We start from the raw sequence: 26,103 nt of genomic DNA, 5'->3' as shown, positions 1-26,103 counted from the left end.
GTTTGAGTGCTGAATGACACACCACTCCTGCACATGCCTGTTTACAGCTAAGGCTGCTGTACCACTTTAATAGGGCTTATGTCACACATTGCATTTCTGACAAGCCGCCCTCCCAGTCACTCCCTGTACTACTGACATGGCCTCTGAGAGGCACCTGCGTGCTCCCTGCCACACTGGCCCTTGTGATTCTTCCCTAGGGAAGAAGAGCAGAAGCCTACTCTGAGGGAATCATTCTGCTCCACTCCAATGGTAAACAACACCTAGTGTGATACAAATCACATGTCAGAGCCTCTCCTTCCAGCAGCACCAGCCAAAGATAAAATACTCTGTGCCATAGTGCCCTAGCAGTGCCATAGGTTTCCCTAGCAGGAGAACAGATTGCCAGGTCAAGACTCCCAGCAGATACCATGAGACATCCCTGCAGTGAAAAGCTACAGTGACTGCATTTATGCAGAGGCAGTTTCACAAATCAAGGTGGTGTGAAGTCACCCTTTGGGGAGCCTTTGTGGGGACAACGGGGCTTTGTCTTCTCAAACAGGCTTTCCAAACACACCCCTGCAGCCACCTGTTTCCTGCTGCAGCAAGATGGAAACATGCAGGTGGATCCCTCCACACGAGCAACGGGCAACAGCCTGACTTCCCATGTGCTACTATAAAGGAAAGTAAAAACAATCCTCGTACTCTTAATAATAACAGCCCTTGCTGGAGCTGAATTTTACCCAGTCAAGCAAAACTTGCATAGACACTGTAAATTGTCCCTCCCTGTCAGCCCCTCAAGGCACAAAACACTAATGAGTTCAGTGGAATGTGCTAAAAATGGCAAGAAGAGTTGGCATTGCCTGACCCAAAGCCAGGTGGGTCCAGTATTAACAGCAAGCCAGTTCCTGGTGGAACAAGTCTGTATTGGCTTGCAGACAGTATGTTAATAGACCCTGCGGTCTGGGAGAATGTAATTGAGAGTAGGCAATCTAGGAAAAAAAGCATCTCTGGCTGGATTTTTACTGCTACTCCCATAAACACACTGAGCTGTAAAGCTCCCCCAGGGAAATCTCAGAGTCAGGTCAGAATAGGACTGCACACAGAAACAAGCACTTGGAAAAGCTGAATGAGAGAAACTTAGCACTGATCAGCTCTACAGGCAAAGAGCATCACCCCCAAGGACAAGCAAACCTGCCACTGTTGCTGTGAGAGCTGGATTAGAGAGAGCAGGGAATAGTCTTGGGAACTGCCAGTCCCAAACAAGCACACAGACAAAAGCAGCCCACTGCTTATGGAGAAAGCAAGGACATCTGAAAGCTAAATGTCTCTCTAGAGCCGTATTGATTGCTTTCTAAATACAGTACAAAAATACTGTGACCAAGAGGGTGCATCCAGAAAACACAAAAGGCTCCACTAGGAACTTGCTTTCAGCTAGGCCAGAAATTTCAGCCTGTAGGTGCAGAAATGAAGGAGCAAGCTAGTAAGTGAATTAATTTATCATCTGTTTCACAGAACAGCCACATACACTGTGACCCAGCAGCATCAATGGCAAGTGCCACAGCTCTGTTCTTCACTGAAGGTCAGCAGGCTGATCTTTACAGCAGGGGAAGAAAAGAGGCACAAGCAGTTACCACAGCACGAGATGCATTACACGTTCATGCTCTACCTTACTTTGCAGCAACTTGGACTTGTGTTCATAGCTCAGAGATTCAAAGGACCATCCTGTCGTCCCATATACACATCAGGTGCTAAGCTGACTGCCTTTTATTTCTTCTGCTGCTGCTGTCACTGAAGTGGATTTGCACAGTTGCACATGCTATCCATGAAAGGATGCAGGTATTCCTTTTAACTAGGCTCTGCTCTCTTCCAGCAGTAGCCCATTCTGCACAGACCGACGTCTAAATGTGAGGTAGCTTTCTTCAGGTTTGTAGTGGATCCACCTTTGGTGCCTGTAAATTTTGAAAACTAATCCTGGTAGAACTTTTTGGAGGAAAACATGGGATTGGACTGGAGGAGAAACAAGCAGTACCAGGCTCTTGTGAGGGCATGAACTGAAGATGTGTGAATCTTCAGTTCTACATTAATTCCTACTAAGTCTTCACACCTATCCAAGATACATCTCAAGTCTTCTCCAGAAACTTCCCCTAGGGGAAAATAAGATTGGTGACATGTCAGTAATAGCATAGGAAAAATGCTAGTGGCCATGCAACCAACCAAACACTTCAGAGTTTTGCTTTAGGAACTGTGCCGTCAATTAGCCCCAAGACAAGGAAACAGTGTAGCCTGTAATTGTAAACAACTCAGAAACAGTCTAACCACAGGATGCCTTTGGGACAAAGCCAACACTGCAAAGCAAGAGCTGATGTCACAAGCAGCTAATGCAGGTTAGGTTCCATGTAACTATTCAGCACCAGCCATGGGGCAGCATCCTGAAATTCTGCCCTCCTCCACCCTATCAGGCATCAGAGTGTTTTATAAACCTTAATCAACCCCCCACAACACAGCACCCAAGATGCATCCAAGTGCTATCATGCTCATTGTGCAAAGGCAGACACATCTCAGTGTGATCAGAAAAGGACCAGGCTAACACCCTCCACCCAGCTCTAATGACATTTGCCACCTCTTGCAATGCCAGACTTCATACTCACTTCCTAATAGCTCCTGGCAGAAACCCTGACTGGCAGTGCATAATTCAGCAGCTTTCTTTCCTTTGAACTTTGAAAGACAGCAATTACACTAGCATGCTTTATGCATACTGTAAGGCATGAGCCTCATTTGGAAAAGTGGTCTGGTTGGCATGGGGGTTTTTTTGCAAATTAGATTGGAGGGTTTCTTTCCCCCTCAGACACTGCACTATCCCTTTCCAGCTTCCCACTAGATGAAAAGTTTTACTGAAATCCCAGTCTGCAGACAAGAATGCCAAGAGGAGCTGTCACCACTGCTTTGTTTCTCTAAGAAATCACATGTGAAGTATAGGGCATACATCCTCTGCTGTTGCGGGGAAGCGTGGAGCTGTGCCAATTTGCACAACAATCTGGCCATACCCAGCTTGCTTGGTTTACTTTCACTGAAGCTTGGCCCCCAAAGGCCTTTGCTGATTGACATCTGCTTGATAAGTGTGTCCCAGTCATCTTAGGCAGCAACTCGTTACAGACAATAGTACACTGGCACCATGCCCAAAGACAGAGGCTACCAGCAGCATGGATACAGTTCAGAATTTAGCAGAAAGCCTGTTAACAACTCTGCCATGCTGAGAACAGCCTCTCCCCAAGTCACTCGCATGCTTACCCAGAGGTACAGCTCCCATTAGATGGTTGGCACCCAGTTGTCCAACACATGTGTCTCAATTTTCACACCAAAGAAGGAAAAGTCCAGAGGCATTGCTGAGAGATAAAGGAAGGAGGGTCTTTTCTGGTGCTTTTCTCACACCTTTGAGGTGTGAAACATCTTGAAACAAATCAAAAATGTTTCTTGCAGCAGATGTCCCTATGCTGTCATTTCCTGCTGAAGCTGAACCATAGCAGTGACAGCTGCTATGGACAAGTAACTTTAAAAGGGAATCTTCTGCTGGCTCCAATCCTTTACCAGAGCAAGTGATAGAATGCAGTGGGCTTTGTTCTTTGAGTCTTACTCCTGCCATCATTGCAAGTATAAAGAAAAGAGGTCTCAAGATCAGTTTCACAGTGAGAAGGAAAACACCAGAGTGAAACAAAAAGGCAGGAAGAAACTTTAAGACCAGAGGATAGGCTCTTGTACCTCACTGCTGGCAACCAGAAACAGCTGCTGCCTTTGGTCCTTTTCATTGATCACTTGTAACAGTTTCTGAGGCCAGCCTTCCCATCACCCTATCTGAACAAAAGGAGTTAGTACAACTGGGGTTCCTAGTTCAAAGAATCCTGAGCACATCAGTTCCCCTCTCAACAGTACAACTTGTCCTTTGTAAACAGAAGGTTATACCATGCCTGTATTTTGTTTTCCTAAAGGCAGATTCTATCCCTGAATGATATACTTCCACAAAAAAAGACAAAAATAAGGCGTACAGTTGTAACCACAGTTTGGGGTCTTTTATGTGGGAAGGAAGGATGATTTGTAAGACCTTCCCATCTCCTGAATGCTCTCTTGGAAAACCAGCAGAATCCTGTATAGAAAAAGAAGCAGACTTGGGAGGAGGGGAAGTTTTAAGAAAACAGAAGGTAGTGAGAAGGCAGCTAGGGTCAGGCCTGCTACGCTTGGAATTGGGAAGAAGCAAAAAAAAAAAAAAAAAAAAAAAAAATCAATGTGTAAAGTCAGCGATTCCACAGAGATGAGTCATGAGTTCTTCTCCCCAGTATTGTTTTCTATGTTCATCTATTCAAACTGGTATATATAGGTTCCAGTCTGCCACTCCTACATGCTTAAGAATCACTAAAATGTGTGTTAAACCACACATGGCCCATGCAGCAACTTGTGCTTTTATTTCTGCAGTTTTGAAACAGCCTTGAGAAAGGGACATCCTGTTTACTTTTAAACAGTGATCTCAATGTCTAAACCTCACAAACTGATACCCCTTACTTCCCAGATGGTGGTGGAACTCGCTGCCATCTCATTCCAGCTATGATCAAGCTTTTCCACACACTGCATTTGAAAAGCTACAGTGGATGCTCTAGAGGCCGAGGGTATCCCACTGCCGCTTAAAAGCACTTCAGCACCCTGGACAAGAAGAGCAGCTTCATTCTCTCATCTTGCACACAAGTGCAGCCAAAGCTCAGGGCGGCCATCCTGTTTCTTCCTGTGTGTGCTGCATGATACAAACCTGCCATGTGTATGCACACATGCTAAAGTACGCAGCTTGTGTCCTGCCAGCAAAGCAAAGCAAAAAAAAAAAAAAAAAAAAAAATCGCATTGAACAACACTACATTCTTCAGCTAGATACACCATTTACAGGTACAGGGATCATGACATATGGTTGGATTTAGCAAGTCTACAAACCTGGGTAGAAAGGAATTTTAATCTAAATATGAAGTTCGTTGCTTTAAGCATAAATGTATTACACAGCTTTTCTAGTAACCACCTCTATCACCCATGGTAAAATGCAAGACAAACCACCACTTCTAACTGTTTTTGATCCCTCCTTCGTCAGGCAAGAAACTTTACTGCTTTTATTCTCTGCAATAGGAATCACCTTGCATATAATCTTGACACCCAAAGCAGCCGTAAAGCTGGCAAAGGCTCTAACCAAGTGTCTGGTATCTGCGTCGTTCCAGCTGGCTGCTTTAGTAGGTTTGGCTGCAAGGAAGTTGCCGTTACACTGAATTGTCAAGCTGTGTCTGTAAGCATGGACAGACACACCTCTCCCACCCCTTTTTTTCAGGGGCAGGAGGTGAGAAAGTAGACAAAAGACAGACAGTCTATTTCCTCCTTTACTGTTATGCTAAAGTGGCAATTGATGTGCCTCAATTTTAGGAAGGAAATGCTTCTCTCATTCGCTCCTACATTACTGCATTTATGACAGACGGCAGCAGCAGAGCTGAAGCAGTTTCCCCCACTCTTTTCTCATGATGACTCTCTTCTACCCTGATTCCTGGCTAGGAGCACAGCTTAACTAAGACCACCATGGCACTTCTTATTTAGCTCCCAAACATAGAGTTTCCACCATACCCTCCCAACAGATGCTTTTATCTATTTCAGGGTCTCCCTGTCATTACATACACACCAAGTGTGAGACTGAGGGCAGGAGCCAGACGAGCTGCTGGCTAACTTCGTATTAGAGTGCATCAGAGAGCTACTACGTGCATCCTGTACAACACAGCTACCCGATCCAGAAAAACAGCACAAACATGGAAAGGCAGTGAGCTTTTGGGTCAGGTATTTCTATGTGCTCGAAGACTGTACTTACTCACATTTTTGGCCTGTAAGCATGTGATGAAAGATGAAAAATTGTCACAAGTTCTTTTCTGTAAGGTAGACAGCAGTATAAAGCAGGAAAGATAGCCACAAACTAAATAAAAGCTAAAGATGAAATTAACAGTTTTTCACATCCTGGAGAAGCTACCTGTAAAACAAGAGGTGCAACACTGCACTCTAGATGTCCTTCATTAACTTACTGGGAGGAAGATGGAAAGCAAGAGTTCTCAGGTAAGAAAAGCAGCAGTCACCTCTAGCACAATGTGCACAATTCAGCTCCTTATCAAACAGTCAATAACTCCCTCCTTTTAAACAGCTGTTGTGACAGAACATGGGACTAGAGTGGTCACAACCTAAAGTATTACACTAATTCTTATCTTTGCCCAGCCTCAGAACACCTTCTGCACAAACTGCTAGATCCAGACAGGTCATAATAGCAACTACTCATCTACCTCAAATCACGTTCTTGGATATTGCCATGTTCTACTAGTTTTATTATAATAAAGGGCAAAAATAAGACAACACTAGAAACATCAAAAGGCCTTGAAAGTGCTGAAGACGACACACAAACATTTTACTCTCAGACATGTTATGGTTACACGAATACTTCCCAAGTGCCATAGTTCAAATAAAAATATATTCATACAAATTTAAAAAAAATACAATTTATATACACTGTGGAATTAGCTTACATCATTTCGTAACAAAAAAAACAGTGCAAAAAAACAAATGGAAAGGTAAGTTGCTACCATTGGAATGGCTCACAGTAAGTTAACAATTCAAAACCGCATAATTAACACTGCACAGGAAACCATGAGGCAGGGGAGAATGCCCCATACTACCCCCTAGCTTTTGCCATCAATACTAATCCAGTTCTTGGTTACTATTCCTTTAGTGTTGCTCTGAGTAAAAGGTTACAGGCACCTATATTAGAAGTAAGTTTCTTGGTAAATCACTAAGCAACCAGAGCCAGAGTAGAAGCAGTTAGTGTGTTGTAAGAAAGGAATTAAGTGACCAAAGTGTGAGAACAAGACTGATTCAACACAAGCCCCTTTGCATCAGTCCTTAACAGAAGGGAAATGCTGCATCTCCAAACGTCAGATGAACTTGTAATTCCCTTTCTGCAGGCTACATAACAGTGATTGCACACAGATTTCCCTTTAAAGCAGCTGGCAGGGTCACCCACCATCCTCATTTAAAACTTCTTTACAGAAGGAGTGAAAGGGGTGTGTTTTACAGCTGAAACGTTTGAATAAGACAGATGCATAGGCAGAGCAGACAGTGTTGACAGCAGGCTGAAGACAAGTGGCCTTCTCATGGGGAAGAACAGCTGGTGCTCACACAAAACTTGACAAGATTTTTCAGCCTGTCTTGTCTGGATTGCCTAACTCCAGGCCTCAATACCAATGACAAGACATCCTGCAGCAAAATACACTGCTGCTGTTTGTGTACAGAAATAAAACAGGACATGACCAGCTCAAGTAAAACAATCTAAGGAGCCCTATTCACGTGCAGGATGGAACCTTACACACACCATCACTCCACATGAGCAAAAGGAAAAAGATTTGTCATGGAGAGACACAAGGCATTCTTGACAGGTGCTCTGACAGTATGGGATTGCTAATTCCACAGTAGAGTGATCCAAAATCCCATCAAAACAGGATTCCTGTCATTTGTAACTGCCCATAAGCATAAATCCTTTGAAGGAATGGTAGGTTAACAGAAGCATATTTCAAACCTACAGTCCAGCTTCAGGGAGTGTGAAAGCTGCAAGTTTCTTGGGATAACTCAGTGCAAGACCAGAGCTCAGGGATCACAGGCATTTTAGAAATCATCTGCAGAGACTATCCAGAGAGAACAAACATCCTTATTCTACTTACAGGGAAAGAACTTGTAAGTCAAGAGCAGTAGCTGATGCCAACTCATATGGTCTAAGGAACTTGCCACACCTGTCCCAGCTAAGGAGTCCAGGTTGAAGGCACAAAACGGACACTGGCTGTAGGAAAACACCTTCGCTTTACTCTCAGAAGTTTAAGAGCTTGCATGCCTTATTTGAAAAGGAGCTAGGATATTCAGAAGCCAGCAAAACTATTTTAGTGGAGGAGACAAGACCTGTTGCTGCAAGTTCTACAGTAAGAAAGGGAAAAGAACAAATGTATTCCCTGCTCTTTAGATAGGTCACTTCCCAAGCAGCCCTGGAGAGTAGCCATGGTTAACAAAGGGTCCTGGGACACACACAGCTTCCTTTGCAACAACTGCCATTTCATGTACCACAGCCTGCTCTTTCCTTTGTGGAAATGGTATAAATCCATTTATGAAAACAAAGATCTGCCCTTCCTCTCTTAATAAGGTAGCAGGTGGGAAAGAATGCTAAGTGAAAAAAAGGTCTCCAGATGTCAATGGAGAGGAATAAAAATTAAAATCTAAGTGCTAACAAACAGCTTTGCTAAAACCAAACTTTCCAGCTGGGCTATGCCATGCACTGTATGACAAGGAGAAATTCTACCCTAAAACTTGGCCTCAGGAACCACTTGCAAAACCAAGTTTTCTCTCATCTGCTGGACAGAATTCAAGAGCCTCCTATGACTCAGCCGTCTTTGTTGCAAGCACAGCCAGAGAATAAATACATCTGTCTACCAACTATCCAGACTGCAAAGACTCCATGAACATCTAAGAGTTCCAGTGACTGAGCGCCCTACATCACAACCATGGCCAGTGACCTGGGCACAAAACCTCCACCTAACCCTAACTGCAGTAGGGCTCAGCAGCCAGCAGTTTCCAGAGCAGTGCCCTGGAACAATCAGCTTCCACAAAGTCAGTCAAACAGGCTGTTTTAACAGATGTAGTGTTTTGACATGTAAGGGAAGCGCACAGCTTCGTCAGGCTTAGTCAGGAAAATCTTCAGCACAGATAGCTCCTGAATTCAGAAAATACAATAATGTCTGACTTCCTTCTGCCACAACTCTCACCTAGCTAGCTCCTTATGGCAGACAACAGGTTAACTGGAGTGCTCAGAGGCTGTGTAGAGGCTTTTCTGGGATACATTCCCCATGTTACTTGGCCCAGTCTCTTGGCTGAGAGAATGCTCTGTGCTTTATCAAGCCAATCAGCTCTGCAGCCCCTGGAGGCACAACGCTGGCTTCCCACTGAGCGTTATCTGTATGCAAAACTCAGGAGGGCAGGTGCCTGCTGGAACAATACAGGTGCTGGCCAGGATGGTACCTGCTAAAGCAGTGAACTGGCTGCAACTGGCTTCTAAGTGCTGATTTTACCCTTACAGATATTCAGCTGTTGCAGTCGCAAACATTATCCCTAGCATTTTTAGAGCAAAGACAGCCCCACTTATCACCCTGCAGCAGATCCTGCCTGTTAGTCACCAAGTATCCCTCCTATATGGCAGCCTGAAGTTACACCAGCTCCTCTCATGACACAGAGATAATTCAACCAAGCCCTGAGACAGGGCATCAGTTCTATTTGCCTCCAGAAAGCAACACTTCACTGTGCTCCGAGGATGTGGGGCTCCCTGGTCTCTAACCCTAGCTGGAAAGGTGTCCCAGGCTCTCACTGTTGGATCAGTACAAGGACAAAGTGCCTACAAATGCCAAGAAATGCAGGAGTGGCAGGGTAGTGACAAAGTGGAGCGCCACAAAGTGCCTTAGAAGAGTCTCTTACAGGGAGATAATAGCAACAGCTAACAGGGAAAGAGATCTCCCTTCTCTGAGATGCTCTGCAAATGTATTAAATATTTATAATCCCAAACAGTAACTGGAACTGAATTGTTTTGAACTCCTGATTTGCTGAGCTGCTCTCAAAAGTCAGCTGCTGTCAAAAATATCACAGCAGGGATCCTTCCCCATGAAAGAAGGAGAGAAATCAGGAACAAATGAAGCCACAGTGGAAAAACATGGGCAACTGGGAGCACCTGCAAAGAGAGGTGTATTTCCAAAGAGTTGGATTTTTTAATACTGCTTTTGAGAAAAGCCATCGTCCAGAACCACTACTTGATAACTGCAAACTTCAGTATCTTCTCTCAGCCTTGACGGCCACCCCTTTCTCACACAAATAAGGCAACAGTTGCAGGAACAAGGAAGGAAGAGGAAAAGGGAGATATACAGGAGGACAGGGAAAAAATGCCGCAGTTCTCTGCACAGGACACAGTAGAGCTAGATGGTTCTTTTTTCCAACCCTTAAAAAAACCCCAAACAAAACAAAATAGCAGAACACATGGTGTCAGAACAACATCTGATGAAAGGAGATAACTGGGGCACAGGAAAAGAAAAAACCTGGATCAAGAGTGGTCAAACCAAGTGCCTGAGACCAATCAACAGCTCTGGGCTCAGGCAGCTCCTCTAATTCTCTGGCTAGCAAGGTGTTTTCCAGCTCCCCAGGCTTGATATGCATGTGAGAAGCCAAACGGCAAGTCTTGGGCCTTGTGGGGTCCAAGCAGAATGCGAGCGCGTGTGCAGGCTTGGAAGAGGGAGGTAGCCGCACCGACAGTGGGGCAGGGTGGGCAGGGGCATCAAATGGTCTGATAGTGTTGTCTCAGTCTTGCCTGCAGAAATTCGTGGGTCAGGTTGTGCCGAGTGATTATCCCAACAATCTTAAAGAGGAAGAAAAGAGGAAAAAAGATACAAGTCAGTATCACAGATGGGCCACTAAGAGACCTGCATGGTAGAGCTGTTGTTCTTTCCAACCCCCAAAAAAGAGGGAACCTGCAAGCAGTTCTTGACCAATGCTGAATTAGAGTGGGTTCAAGTTCAAACCTTGCCAAAACAATGCTCCTCCCTCTCCCAGCACTTATCTACAGGCAAGACACTGCTTTAACTACGCTCAGACAGCTTAACTGCTGCTATTGTGTCTGGACACAGCAGTAGTTACCCCTGCCTAGGAAGGGAAATCCTGTCCATGTTAGCATACGGATGTAACTAAATCCTTTAGAAAGTGAAAACCGTAATTGAAAACAACAAAACTGTCCCTTATGGCTTTATTAGAGACGTTTCTGGTATCTCACATGACATGACTGCAGATAGCTCATATCAGATACACTCTAGGAAGTTCTAAAGACCAAAGCTGAGATATGGTAAAGACTAGCTAAGTGGTGACTGCACACTGGCCATCACTAGCTGGCAGGTCGCAAAAGGGACCCTCTCCCAGCCTGCTGGGGAAACAGGCAAACCACATCTTTCAGCTGATGAAATGCCTCAGTGATTTTACACATTGAAAGAGTTTAGAACTAGGCTGCTCTCTAGTACTGCAAGAGCATCTTATACTAAACATGGAATGAGTCAACATCTCATTTTCAACCAACAGGCTCTGCAGAGTAGCTATTAGGAACCCCAAGAGGCAGAAAAATCACTGCTGTCTCATAGGGACAGACCAGTTCAGGCTTAAAGGAAACAGTTTCTCATTATGTTTATAGGAAGTTACTGACACCTACTGACTATTCCTGAGCATTGTAGATGGCAAAGAGACAAGTACAAGTGAATCAAGCACAAACCATTCAAAGACTCCTTTATTTTGCTGCTCCTATGAGTAGGAACAGAATGCAAGTTCCCTTCCAGCAGAAAAACCTCCTGCCCCAACACACAGGAAATTCTGCTCTTGGCCTTGCATAAAGTTGTCAAAGAGGAAGCCAAATTAGCAGCCTCTGATGAGCGCAAGGCATCTCAAGAGGTACAAGACAGTAAGGGCTTCCACACGCTGCAAACTTGAGACAGTGGAGAGACTGCATGTCCTGCCCTTTGCAGGGAAAGCAGGAAGCAGGCTTCGACACAAAAGATAAGTCACAGTAATCAACAATGCTTCAGGGCCTTCAGAAGATCACATTCTGATCTCTTTAAAGCATTTCTGTTTGATGTTAAGAGAGATCTTAATTCTCCCAAAGGTGGAAAACATTGCAAAAACCCACAGTGGCTTCCTTGCTCAGCCAAAACAAAATGGAGATAAGGACTCACCTCTCCAACTGCATTCACGACCGGTAAATGTCTGAGTCCCATTGTCCTAAACAGGTTGAAGACTTGTGATACATGAGTGTTTGGAGAGACAGCAAAGGGTGATGGGTTCATGTATGGGGTGACATCCTAAGAAAGAAAACCAATTATATTATTTACAAGAGGCATTTTCACTATCTCTGGGAGTCACTAACAAGCAATTCCTACAAGTCCTCCAATGCACTGATCTCTGGACAGGGTATTGGACTGTGGGCATCTTCTATTTCTCCACAAATATGAAATTATTTCGGGAACCTGAATTTGTCACAGTTTGTTTGAACACTGTAATCCATGATCTTAAGAGCCCGATGATGCAGAAAACCTCTGAGCAGGATAAATGCAGGTCCATGGAAATAAGAAAGTATATTAAAAAAGCACTTTGGCCTACACAGCAACCTTCCTGTCACAAAGACAATGACAGGCCTGCCACTGACTGAGCTGCCAGCACAGAGTTCTGAACAGATATCAGCAGTTTGCCTGTCCAGTCTCACTCAGGCAGGAGTCTAATCTAGAAGGAAGTTAAAACTAGACAGGCAATGTCTTATTCTGAAAGTAAAGCACCTGTGTGTGATGCTACCCCATAGCAGGTATGAGGATTGATTTCCACATGCAGACAAGGCTGACTGAGTGCATGAGAGCTACAGGATGTTGGTCACTGCACCCAAGGGTGGACTTAAACATGCTCTCAGCCTTTTTTAAAGGCTTGGGACATTCTTAAACATGTATCAGGAAACACTGTCACACTGCACTGCATCTCTTACCACTATCATGCGAGGGTTCAGCAATGTGAGGTCCAGGTCATGGATATCTGGATAGCGGGGGTAATCCTCCGACATCTCTGCATGGGAGAGACGAGGCTGACTTGCACTCTGCAATTAAAAAAAAATCCCACTGAACCAATATGTCAGCATCCCAGACAGTACACGGGCTGCAAGCAGCACACCAAACAATGCCTCCCAATTGCTCACCCAGATCTCCTTCTCACCCCATGCCCACACACACAACTTATGCAGCTCATCTCAGAATGCAGCAGTGCAAACCCGAACCTATACAGGTGTTTAGCTGACAGAGCAAACAGATCTGCTCTCCACCCTCTGACAGATCTACACTCAACACTGGAGGGCAGCAACAAATCAGCCTTGTGGAAGATGGGCCTCAAACACAGATGCTCATACTGATCTCAGTGATACAGCTGACACTCTTCTAGTAAGACCTTGGCACGCAGCAGTAAAAACACCCAGTACACACTGCTGGTTGCTCTACTGGTATTTAGTATCTGCCACTGTTCTCCAGTTGTGACAGGATGGCACCTTTACGCAACAAACGGGTCTGTTGGTTTATTTTTTAAACAGTAGCTGTTCTCTTTTCCTGGGGATACTTAAACAGAAGTTTAATTCTCTCTATTCTAGAACTGCAAGGGAGAATTCACATTACCTGTCTGCAGCTTTTAAAACACAGATGCATTCCTTAAAGTGTAAAAATAAGTAAATTCTTTTTGGCAGCCCATAGATATTGTTCCCAACCTTCTCAGCTGAGAGGATAGGGATGTCTCTGCTACGATTCCCGATTAGGAAGACTCACCGACTGGCTCTCAGAGTAACAAACACCCCTGACAAGGAGAGTGACCAGCTGTGAGCGCAAGATCAAGCCATGGAAGGTCAAAGGTCTGAAGCGTTCCTCCATGGTCCACTCTTCACTGGGAGACTGGTCCGGGTACAGATTGGGGTAGGGAGTATATCTGTGACACATTTAACACATTAGAATTTGCATGAACTTAAGGAGAGACGCATACCCCCACCTCCAGAACAGTAACAGCTATTTCAGCTCTTTGCAACCTTCTCCCAAACATTTCAGGGACTCTTGCCAGAGACAAGCAAGTCTTTTCTCCACCAAACAAAACAGCAGAGAGGGGTCAAGAGCCATTACCATGGGCAGAGTATGACAACAGCAGCAGAATGGAGACCATCTCCTAACTCTTAATTTCAAATCACTTGCTACTAAAGCAATTTTCAATGCCAAATTATTCGGATTCTAATAGAAGCTGAAGCATCTGGCAAAATGTCAGGGTCAGGACTCCACTCATAGGAGTCACAATGACTAAGTTAGAAACTGATTCACTAGCCTGGGCTTCTGCTTGGAAGCAACTGCAATACAAGCCTGGTGACTCAGCCCAATTACCAGAAAGGTGGTATCAATATTATGGCACCAGGTCATTAGCTCTTCTCTTGGGAGAAGTGAGCTTTGCAGAGCCCTCAGATTTCTGCAGACAAGAGGGCATCAATTTCTACAGACAAGACATTTCCCCGGGTATTCCATCTTCTCCAGGCAATACTTCTGAATAGGTGTTCGAAGAAAATTTAATTTAACAGGTTGGACACCATCAAGCCATCAACCTAGGACTCAGTCACAGGTGTGAGCCTCAGCACTGGCTGATGAGATGTGACAAGTCACTTCTAAAACATGGATACTAGCACTGTTTCCTCTGACAGATGGAATGACAGGGACTGTATGAAGCATCACAACACATCTCAACATATGGAAACACCCTGTTCCCATAAGTTTGTGCCTACCAGGATCTCACCTTCTCTCTAGCATCTGTTGCAGCAGATCCTCCTTTTCTGGTGGCTCCTCTGTTGCTATGTGCTCATCACACATGTTACGCAGTTCACTTGAAGGGTAGGATTTCATAGACTGACTACGCTTGCGCTGCTCTCCAGCTCGGGTGAGTATGCTAGATTTCTGGATACAACAAACCATTTTCAGATACTCGCGAAGCAGGTCAACAGTTATCCAAGAGCAACTATGAACTATTTGATCACAGCTTTATGTCACCAGACAAGGTGTTCCTTAGTCAGTGCTGCTGCAGTACTTGTTAGAATAGCCCATAGGACTGTACTCTCCTTGGACAGAGACCTGGAGTTTAGGAACTCGGGCACCCTTTTTTGCTAGAGCACGAGTATGCCACAAGCACATTCATTATTCATTCTGACCTTAAATTTTAAGTTTTCCAAGAGACTAAAGCATCTGCCCCACCACCCCTCCTGCAAAGCAGAGATTTAGGCATGTACTACTGATCTCAATGGTGGGTTCAGTACTTCAGCGCCAAATCCAAACTTCTTCCACGTCTATCCTAAACAGGTTACTTAGTCCTCTTAATTTTTGCCTCTAGGAATGCAGACCATTCTTCTGCCTTTACCATGATCCACAGAATGGAATGAAATTGAGTTCTTGAAAATTTTGTATTGCAGTAGGTGCTTATCTCTGACCTGAATTCTGCACTGACAAAAGCCTAGATAACAAAACAAAGGGCTTTCCACCTGCAAAACAAAGCTCTTTACCCTTCAACTTACCAAACAAACAACTTTTTACCTTGAATTTGATGTTGTTACTTATCAGTTGATTTCCCTTCATGAACTCCCTCTCATTGCCCCGGTTCTCAGTCACTACAGGGAAGGCATGATGGACAGTTGTGCGCAGGATGCTAACAAGGGACTGGATTCTGGTGTGTGGGTAGACATATGTCAAGTTGGGTTCCATGATGTCGCTGGCTCGTAGTCTGAGGAAACAGAAATCCAACATTGCTGCATGCATCACATCAGCAACAGAAGGCTGGTGATGGACAAACAAGGAAACAAACCAGTGCCAAAATGAGATCCTGAAGGAGTCTGCTGCAGTTTAGTTCTGCCAGCTCCTTGTACCTGTATGTTCACCTTCACTGTATTATTAGCGGTGCTGGCACAATTGATTTTTTTTTTTTTTTTTAAATATAACATTGCATCAACGATGCACTATAGGCAAGGAAAAAGGTTCCAACTTGTAACATAGAAGGTGTTTCAACATTACTGGGAAAAGGCGACAGGCGGGAAGATGAAATTCTGCAAGAAGCAAAGTCCAGTGGAATATTTTCACAGAGTTCTTGCTGAACCCCACAAATCTGCTCCTCAGATCTCCACCCATCCACCCCTCCTCAGAAAGGGCTCCAGCACCTCTTTCCTGCCACAGGCCAGATGCACAACTCCCAACTCCTCTCACAGCAGTCCTCCTCACAGCTGCTCCTCTCAGAGCAGCCAGGTTCGTTGGAGATGAAGCATCATCCCTCTGCATTACAGCATTCCTTTCTGAGCAAGAATACTACCACAAACTCTAACCCACAGCCCTGCCAAGAGAAGCAGCCTTACTTATCCATTTCTACTTCTGTTTCCCACTCCAGAAGAGGCACTCCTCGTAAGTTCACATGGATGTCATAGATGCCTTTGTTGAAAAAGTCTCCTGTCCATTTGGCTACCTGCAGAGCAAACGGAAGGTCTACTGAGTTGTTGCTCCAAGTACAAGACTCCTTGGCTTATCATAGCCCTGGAAGGAACAGAGATTCAGGGCCAGCACATGTTCAAGCAGTCTGCAAGAAGCCAGAGCTAAGACCTTGCACTCACCATGAGGGTGATCATTATTGGGAGCCCATAGGTGATCTCGTTGGTGGATTCAATTAGGATGACGGTCAGGCTAATTGTCATGCGGACCACTCCTCCCAGGAATGCTGCTGCCCCAATCAGTGCAAAGGTTCCCGAGTAGATGTGATCCAGGCCAATGTAGCTAGGACAAAACACAGAGACCAGAGATTAGAAAAACCTGCCTGAGAGCTCAGCATGCATTCGCAGCACATCTCTCGCACACATATGCACACTCAATGCACCTTTTGAGGAGGTTGGCGACCAGGCGTCCGAAGGCAGCCCCACAAAGCAGTGATGGCACAAAAAGACCACTGGGCACAGAGATCCCGTATGTCCAGCAGGAGAGTAAGAAATAGAGAAGGAAGAACAAGGACAGTGTGACTGGGCTGAAAGTACCTGCAACACAAGAAGAATCATGACTAAAGGGGCACAGGTCTGTCAGACAAAGTAGTCTTGCACCATCCACCCCTCAGCTCACAGCAGGCTCATCTCACAACAGCTACTTAGTCTCCCAGTCCAAACACACAGGAAGACAATGAGTAAGTGAAAAAGAGAGGAAAAGCAGGCTTTTCTTCCCATGGAGGAGGCTTTCACCTGTTGTACTAGCAGTCCCCCAGAGCCATGAAGGCCTGAAGATGCTCTTAGCCTTGTGGTTCTTATGACAAGGCTGTTTCAAGCAAGATGAAGCTCTGAAGCTTAAGCATGGGAGGCGGCACTGTCTCCTAGCTACTCACCGTCCTGGTGGAAGAGCTGCAAGATAGCTGACTCCTGAGGGTTGAAGAAGAGTGTGGCCATGTCATTGTAGGTTTCATTCGGGCAGAAAAAAGTTTTGATGCTCGAATTCACATCCTCTGACATACCCTAATGCAGGACACAAAAGACAGGAACAGTTAAAATCCACTCTCTCCTACATTAGCCTTTGGGCAGAATGGGAGTAACCCTTCTGTATAGGGCTGTCAGCCCACACTTTGGGAAGTTCAGACCAAACAACAATAGCAGAGATGGGGCCTGCAGCATCAATGGGCTCCCTCTTCACAGCTTGAGCTGCTTTGCCAATGTACAAAAGCACAAAGGGTAGCTTTCATTATTACCCTAAGTTCCTGCAACTGTCCATAGGCTTTCACTGAAGTTCTGTAATGTACTGCGTGCTGTCAAAAGCTCATTATGTGCCTGTGCTTCTCTGGAGGCTGAACAATATGATGGAGACATGTAATCTTCACATAAGATCCCTCACCTGCAGGCTCAGAGTGTCATTGCCACTATGACTGGTGGAAGACATCTGCCGGCATTCCCCCAGAACCATGGAGGCTACAAAGACCACGACCGTGGTAGTCAACGACACCAGCAGGCTCTCCAAGACTCTGCAAGTACACAATAGAAACCATACACTGAAGCCACACTCAGCCCTGTAACCCAGTCCCAGCTCTGCACACGACTTTGATCAGGCTGCAAGAAGCAGCAGTCACCACAGCTTAACATCAGAAGCAGGGAACTGCAAGTCAAGCTGAATTATGACTTGGTTGCCAGAGATTGCACTAACTCCCCTTTTTAATTGCCTGCCCCAAAAAGGAGTAATTTCTGCCGAGAGAACACATAGCAGTCACGTATAAAAAGCCACAGGGAAGGGTTCAGTGATGAGGCTGTTCACATGGCAACGATATTCTGTAGATCCTTACAGGGTAAAAAGGCTAGACAGGACTGGACAGGCTGATGCATAGTCTCTCATAATCTCTTTTCTTTTCTAACTGCCAAAATACACTTTTTTTTTTTAAACCTAGGCTTATTTAGTAATTGTCTCGAGCAAACAAACAGCTATTTTCCAGAATTACACAGCAATTCCCTCCCTAAATAGCACAGATATTAGCTCACTTGTAGATTTAATTAAATAAGATAATTATTTAAAAAAAAAAAAAAAGAGTGGGATCAGCTATTCCTTCCACATCTGTTTGGACAAGACAAAAAAATACTGCATGGAGACAAAGCTCTGGTTTGTTCAGCTATAGCTTTTATTATAAAGAGCTCCCTTCATAGCCCTTGTAAGGGCTCTCTCTGTACCACCAGAGTAATTACAAAAACGCACAGGGACTGTAACATCTGGTTTCTGGTGTTCACTTCTAAGTTCTATGGAGGCTTCGCTTTGTGATTTCAAAAAGAATATGTCTGGGATTTCCTCCAATCCCACTCACTGGGTCTTCTACATTGATGCTTTTGCTTTGGGACACTGAACACAGATCAGAGATCCCTGCACAAACTCAAGAGAGCACAAATACCTGACCAGCTTTGGCTTGGGATGAACGTTCCGCATGCGATACTTCGCAAGTCTCTTGTTCAGGCAGTTGAAGGTGGCTCCAAGAAGGCCTCCTACAATCCCCATCAGAATGAAGAAGCCCAAGTCCACAGCCGTCCAGAGGTGGCATTTCTTATCAGACTCAGAGCACTACATGCAGAAAAGCATCAGAAAAAGCATTACAGTAGTTGCTGCAATTTCCTACCAATGCTTCTGTCTCCAGAGCAGGACAGTTTCAGCAGCTATGACCAAAGGAGAACAATTGTGTCTTAGGCTATCAAAGTATTGCAGCTAACCATCAACTGCCCTTCGCTGAAATACAAGCAAGTATCAAAAAAAACCCCAGAAATACTGAATTGACAAGAGACTGGAAGTGGAGGGGAAATAACAGCACTAAATCTTACCTTAAACTCCCCGAAGTTCAGCAGCCCAGGGAGCTGGAAAGACCCCCAACTTCCAAACTGAATCCCAGAGCGGAAAAAATTCAGGGTGAAGGTGGCAGCCATGGAACAGAAAAGCTGAGGAAGTAAAAAAAAAAAAAAAAAAAAAATTGGCACAGTCAGGTCTTCCTTGAGACTTACGCCTGGGGAAGGGAACCTCAGAGCCTTCTCAGGCTTTAAGAAAATAATCCACTGAGGTTTAATACCCATTCCCTGCTGCAAAAGAGAGCAGGGCTATAATGGACTACTATAATAATCTGATTTGGTCTCCTGCACAAGAAGTTAGAATTTCACCTAGTAATTCTTGCAGCAAAAGCTCCTTTTTTTTTTTTTTCCCAAACATGCTAATTTTCAGTTGCAAATCAATTACAAGGCACTAACACAGCTTGTTTAGAGTTGGAATTGAGATCTTCATTGGCTCTGAGAGAGCTGCTGTCTTGGCAAATCCCCTGGCTCCTTTTATCACTGCTGAGAAAGACCAGACCTAAGTGAATCCCATCAACAGGACGTTTAGCATAAGAAATGCAAAAACATCATGAAATCCAATACATTTTTAATATACTGTCAACTTCATGAAAGTAGGCACTACAGGCAGAGAAATCAGCAACCTGAAGGCACAGGACATTGCTGCAATACAGCATCCCAAGGCAGAGAAAAGCAGAAAGAAATCCAGCACCTGCCTACTCAGTCTGCTCCCAAAGGATCAGACTGCAAAGAGCCCAGGCATAAAAGCCCTTTCTCCCAGGTACACTAAATCTGCTGCCTACAAAGTTGTCCCATAGTTCCAGATAGTAACAGACTCATCTCTGCTCTTGATCTGTAGTAATTCTGGAGCAGTGATAGAGCAGGCAATCTCTCTCCTGCCAGAAGAGCTCAGGAGGAGACAGGATAATCTGAATGCCCTCATGGGCAAGCCCTCCCAAAGGTCCGGCTCAAGGAAGAGAGACACAGAAAAAGCCAGAGTCATTACTCACCACTTTCCATGTAAGTCCCTGGTTCCAGAAAGAGGAACCTTCTTCCAAGCTGAAAAGAGTGCCCCCAATTGGGGCTCCAAAAGCAGCCGCAACCCCTGCAGCAGCTCCAGCAGATACAAAATCCCTTTTATCCCTGAAATGAAGAGGAAAACAGTCTCAGTTTAGCAAAGCAGATCTCTGGAGATGCTTAGGTTCTGTAAAGTAAGAGACCATTCCCATTTATGGACGTATCCCAGGGATACAGGAGTGACAGCTGGGAGAAGTGCTGGCCAAGGCAGGCAACACCATTTATTCAGTAAGTTGTTGCAGCATCATGCTCTTTATCTAGAGCACAAACACAGAGCAAAACTTTGACACTACACAACTGCCCAGTCTGTGAGGAACCATCCCAAACCGGGGGACTCCAGCAGCACTTGAAAGAATTACAGAGAGGGAAGGACAAGATTTTGTTCACATTCAGGTGAACCAGCCTTCTCTGTAGTATATCTTGGTCATAGGGGGTGAGGAACTGAGCTTGTTCCCAACAATGAAGCCATTTAACCATTCACATTAAAGGTTTTAAGTGGGTAGAGATTTGCTGAGTAGTAGAAGAGAACATCAATGAACATGGAGACCAGAGCAGAGCAGCATAGAAGAGTCAAGTCCTGGTGTTGTCTTGCTGCAGAATGAAACTGCAGGACACTAGAGAGAAACTAAAAAAACAACTGACTGATTCACCCCAGCCCGCCACCCTTCTCCCAAGAAAGTCTGCTCACTTATTTGCCTCTCCCCTCCTCAACATCCTGGGTACAGTACCTGTCACTGCGGAAATAGGGAAAGTTAAATTGGATCTTCCTCAAAGAGATGCTCTGGAACTACAAACAAAGTAAAGATTTAGAAACAGAAGAGATGGAAACTTACTCCTCACAATAGTCTTACAAAGCAGTGGTGTGACCAGGACAGTGACCCATGTCAGCACTAACCTGTGGCAAACCCGCACCGACGACAGCACCACTGTGAATCATTGGACCCTCCTTCCCCACGAAAAGACCTGAAAAACAGGACTGATGAGGCAACACACTCCCTGTCCCCTCCCTGTGCCACCTTCCCTTGCTGACAATGCCAGGAGAGATCAGCTCACCACTCCCATGCCATGGCACAGTCCCCTGTGCCAAGCCTGCAGCTCCTTCCTCTCCCCTCAACGTGAAGGAAGGTGCTGACCCCTGCCCCTCAACCCCCCAAAACTCTGTGAAGACTTGCACAGACTTTGCACTCCAAGCGGGTAGAACCATTCAGAGACAGCTGTTACAAGGACTCTGAACTTTCCAAGTTACTCTGCCCTGCTGCCTACAACATAGCCTGGTTCAAGCTGCTCTAGACAATGCATTCCAGAGAATTCTCAGGTCTCCCTCTTGGACTGAGCCACAAAGAGTCACGTCTGCCCACCCAGAAAAGTAACTGTTCCCCCGATAGTCCTGATCCTTCTGTTTATTTTCTACTCTATGTATGCATTCAGGGCTCATGACTCTGCTCCAGCCCTTTCCCCATTTACTGGAAAGGCAGAAGTCTTTTGTGCCCTACGTATAGCAGGAACAGCATTCCTCCCCCTTCTGTGATTCCTTACCCCAACAAGACCAATACACCACAGCCCTTCTTACCTCCTGCCACACTGAAGAGCACTCCCATAGCTTTGCACACCACCGTTCGGAGACGCACAACCCCTGGAACCTTAACCCCGTTGAGGTAGCACTTAATTTCAGGAATTCCTGATCCAGCTGCTACAGGCTGCAGAAGAGAAACACTGACGCTGTGCTGCATCGATTTCATAGCTGACCAACAACATCTCATTAGAGAGCACAGCAAAGGACCAAGAGACCCTGCTTAGCTAAATCAATTAGCACTGTGAAGCTAATCTGATGTCTTGGGGCAGAAAGTGCTTCTGGCAAGGATACTTCATGCCCAGGACCTGTGTGAGAGGAAAGGGAGGCTGTGTAAGGAGCAGCAGTGGACCTAAATCTTACTTGGATCAGGACCAGAAGACTGGCGAGAAAAACAAAGGTCAGGTTGAACCCCAGCAGCTCCAGCAAGGACAAGGCAAGACAGCCTTTCTCAGTGCACTCTTCCACCGCTGCAACAATGGTCAAGGAAAACAACAACATTCCCCCCACCAATACACAATCATTCTGTACTGTCTGGGGGTCCCACTGGCATCAGAAGCCAAAGTCGCGCTTCCTAATCCAGCCAGGGCAGCTGATGCAACCCATCAGGAAGCCAGGCTTCCTTTTCAGACCTCAAGACTGAGCTACAAGGAAGTGAAACCACTCACCTTTCAGAAATTAGCCTTTGCCTACATACATGATACTGTAAACATTTCTCGGTTTCAAGGGCTGAATTACATAGGCAAGTTGAAAACTTGCTTAATCATCAACAACATGACTGACGGCAAAAGTCTGAGAGTCAGCTGTTCTGAGCAAAACATGGCAACAGAAAGGAAGAGGTCACTTGGGTCTAACATGAACCCATACACTAGGTAAAAGATACAGCTTTGTACCACCCGGAACTTGAGCTGGGTAAAGAGACGTACAAAGAAATCCACGAAGAGGCCCACCTATGAAAAAGATGACAGATTTGCCATCAGAAATTACTACATGCAAGTAACAGACACTACTCTCTAGTAAGTGCTACCAGAAGTATGCACACACGGGAGGACAGAGGATGAAAGCGGCAAAAGAAGCGTCATTCAGAGTAATGTAACTTCAGAAGTTCAGATTTGCTACCGTCCTCGGTCTCACTGGGAGAGATCGATTCTAGAATTATTCCTGAAGAGATGCATTTCAGAGTACTAATATGATAGCATTTTTAACACCCACAACATACTTCAGGGTACAGAAGCAAACTGGTGTTTAACTGAGGCATACAGTCAGCAGAGCTAATTTTCAAACACTCTAGAAAGCACATACAGTGACACTAGTACTGCCAATTATAAAAAAAATACAGTTCAACTCTAAATTGGCATCCTTTTTTATTAAATGCTCACTTCGGACAAGTTTTCCTGTATGCAGAATTAAAGGATTTGCCAGAATACTTTGCAAAGAAAGCACAGCAAGTTCTAAAAGAAAAAAAGGCTTCTTGGAAAATAATCTAGCAACAACGTGCTATAATTTCCAAAAGACAACTCCTGCTACTAAGCTCTCCACTTCGTGACAGAGAACGTTTCCTCCTTTTTCCTCCTCGACAATAACTTCTAAATTATTCCTGCTTAGACTCCTGAATTTTCCTCAATCCCCAAACAGCATGACCCTTACCAGTCCTGTGCAGACTCCAATAGCAAAAACCATCACCCACTTCACTGCTTCGTATCTCTGGGCTTTCTGCTTAGGAAGAGAATAAAAAAAAAACCAAAAACAACCAAGTCAAAGCAACATCGAAATGGGGATCAGAAAAAGCTGGTTTGGGGCTCCACAGCTCAATTGCAGCTAGAGTGATAAATCAACAGAAGATGGTGACAACAGCAAATGGAAAATAGGGAACTGAAAGTGGTGAACACCTTGCTCACTTTAAACCTGAGGATCAGAAGAGATGCTGGGAGCTATAATCTCCACACGTTTTTATTCTTTTCATAAAGAAACCCAGAGAGCACATAGAATTTCTTTCATGGAGAAGAAAAAAAACCCACAAAACTTCCTGCAGTGGAGCGTATTTAGAATAATAGAATGGTTTGGGTTGGAAGGGACCTTTAAAGATCATTTAGTCCAACTCCCCTGCCATGGACAGGGACATCTTTCACTAGATCAAAGCCCATTCAACCTGACCTTGAACACTTCCAATGGCAGGGCATCCACAACTTCTCTGAGCAAATTTCTCTGGGCAATTTCCACAGTTTCAGCTCTCAAGCTAATGAAAAAGAAAGAACAAGGTCCTACCTTGTTGTCCATGCTCTCCAAAACTTCCAAGTATGGGTCATTGATACAGCGATCATAATCCAAGCTCTGAAAGAATGCCAAAAGGTCAATTTAAGAGAATCAGCTGCAACAGATTGAGCAAAAAACTATGGATAGAAGAACTTGTTAAAGATTACAGAAGTCATTACCACCCCCACAGTAGGTTCAGCAAACAACAGTAGAAGAAAAAATTCCTGGAAACCACTTCATTTACATATTTCCATCAAAGCCAGACCCTGAGAATCAGGAAGTGAAAGAACAGACCAATTTCACTGCCCAAGCTGAGGGAGATAGGGAACCAAACAGGAACACAACTGATTAATACAACTTCAATTTAAAGAAGTCACATTGTACAGTTTCAGACTTTACTTCTTTAAGTGCCTCCAATTTGACAGTGCAGGGGATAATATTAGATCTTCATATTTAACCTCTCACTACAACATGAACACTAGATAGGAATTCCTCTCCAGATGAACAGCATAAATTCTTAAGCTTATCACAGCAGAGAGTTAAAAGTAGTATAGAACAGCCTAGTCATGCTCACAAAGCACCACTACCTTCTATCTACATCAACTTCACCTTTTCAAGCCAAGCAGTAACAGGCCGAGCTGGTGACACCCATACTGACAGCAACTGCTCTAAATACCTCCGGGCCACCATACAGACATGCAAAAAGCAAAAATCTCCTTTAAGAAGCAGGATCTGTTAGATGGGAAGATCTGCTGTGAGCCAGCATGACATCAGAGACAGCAGTAAGGCAACAGTGACCAAGCAGCCACAGATGCTTTCTAGTCATGAAGAAACAAGACCACTACAGCCTGTAAATCTCATTTAAAAAGTGGAACAATGCAACAGACTCTGAAAATGAATTTTCTCAACAACAGTCTGACTTAAGCAGTGGATGTTCGAGCTCTACTCACAGGGCTTTAACCCAGAAACGTGTAATGATGAAAAGCAGTTCTTTGCAAGTGCAGCAACTCTTGGTATTTCTGCTGGTGCCAATGCAATCTCACTGGTGATGCATTTTGAGTACCTGCCTCATTACAAACTCAAACAGATTGAAACCTGTCTGCAGTTCTCCTCACGTTAATTTCTCACCTCATAGTCTTTGCGTGGAAGGATCTCATCCTCCTCTTCGTGAGTTTCTCCTAGGATTGTCTGCAAAAACAAATATGGGAAAGGAAAATCATCAGGGGAATGAATGCATATACAGGTGCTCATGAACATTGGTAGCAAAGCCAAAATGAGGGAAGGCCTATGCCACTATTGCTTATAAAGTCTGAGCATGGATTACCAGACCACCACTTACTTTGGGGTAACTGCATAGGGTCTTACCTTAAAGCTTGCCCCACAACAAGAATACACTACCTTACTTCTATATGGAAGCTCCCCATAGCATAGTTAAGGAGAGTACTAAACCCACATCCCAGCTTCCTTCGTGGCAACAGGTTACAGGGTAGCACAGGACAAGAAACTTGCACAGACAGCATTCTCCTATGCTGGGCGGCTGGAGAGAGCCCCTGCCAGAGCCACTCCCCTCGAACGGCTGCGAGGGGTGCTGTACCCGGGAGAAGCAGCAGCGCAGGCTGAGGCACCAGCCGCAGGGGCTGCGATACCAGGCCCAACCAAAGCAAACGTTGACCGGGGTACCGGGACAGTGCGGGCCGAGGCACTGGCAGGAGCGGCGGAGATACCGGGCCCAACAGGAGGCAAAAGAGCGGGAACAGGCTGAGGCGCCGGGCCGAGCGTCGGCTGAGGTATCGGGCCATGAGGCGCCGCCTGAGGCACCGGGCCGTGAGGCGCCGGGCGGACCGCGGGCTGAGGTACCGCGGGCTGAGGTACCGCGGGCTGAGGCGCCGACCCGGGGGCGGAGGTACCGGGCCCTGAGGCACGGGGCCGAGCGCGGGCTGAGGCGCCGGCACCTGGGGCGGAGGCACCGGGCCCTGCACCATAGCAACGCTCAACGCCCCCCGCCCCCCAGCCGCCCGCCCTCAGGCGCTCCCCAGAGCCGGCGCAGCGGCGGGGCCGGGCCGCGGCCGTACCAGCTCCTCGGGGGTGCGGCTCTCCCGCTCGCCGCAGCAGCGCGGGCAGCAGCAGCAGCACAGCCCGGACCCGCACCCCGCCATCTTCCGCCGCCGCCGCCGCCGCCCCTTCCCGGCCCCACCCGCCGCGCCGCGCGTGA

At 45.6% G+C, this 26,103-nt stretch overlaps 1 protein-coding gene across 2 annotated transcripts; it reads right to left on the bottom strand.

Moving 5' to 3' along the window:
• Positions 1–6,415: 6,415 nt before the first annotated feature.
• CLCN6 (chloride voltage-gated channel 6) lies at positions 6,416–26,085 on the bottom strand. 2 transcript variants are annotated; one of them, XM_052793768.1, is made up of 23 exons: positions 25,964–26,085; positions 25,020–25,079; positions 23,904–23,969; positions 23,286–23,354; positions 22,522–22,588; positions 22,002–22,108; positions 21,639–21,765; positions 20,964–21,031; positions 20,797–20,855; positions 20,002–20,134; positions 18,992–19,105; positions 18,571–18,737; positions 17,535–17,661; positions 17,035–17,161; positions 16,543–16,696; positions 16,283–16,442; positions 16,031–16,137; positions 15,222–15,408; positions 14,434–14,591; positions 13,434–13,590; positions 12,614–12,721; positions 11,817–11,942; positions 6,416–10,462 (listed from the first exon to the last, which is right to left on the bottom strand). In XM_052793768.1, exons 1-23 carry the CDS (start codon positions 26,045–26,047, stop codon positions 10,382–10,384), a joined length of 2,613 nt encoding a protein of 870 aa, XP_052649728.1. In that variant the 5' UTR covers positions 26,048–26,085; the 3' UTR covers positions 6,416–10,381. The 2 variants fall into 2 exon arrangements, with proteins under 2 accessions (XP_052649728.1, XP_052649727.1); XM_052793767.1 differs by having other exon boundaries at positions 23,286–23,351; positions 25,964–26,061.
• Between the last annotated feature and the right edge of the window lie 18 nt (positions 26,086–26,103).

This window comes from Harpia harpyja, chromosome 7, assembly GCF_026419915.1.
Source record: "Harpia harpyja isolate bHarHar1 chromosome 7, bHarHar1 primary haplotype, whole genome shotgun sequence".
NCBI classification, from domain to species: Eukaryota; Metazoa; Chordata; class Aves; order Accipitriformes; family Accipitridae; genus Harpia; species Harpia harpyja.
Note: the sequence above shows the minus strand (reverse complement) of the source record. Positions and strands in the feature narration are given on the sequence as shown.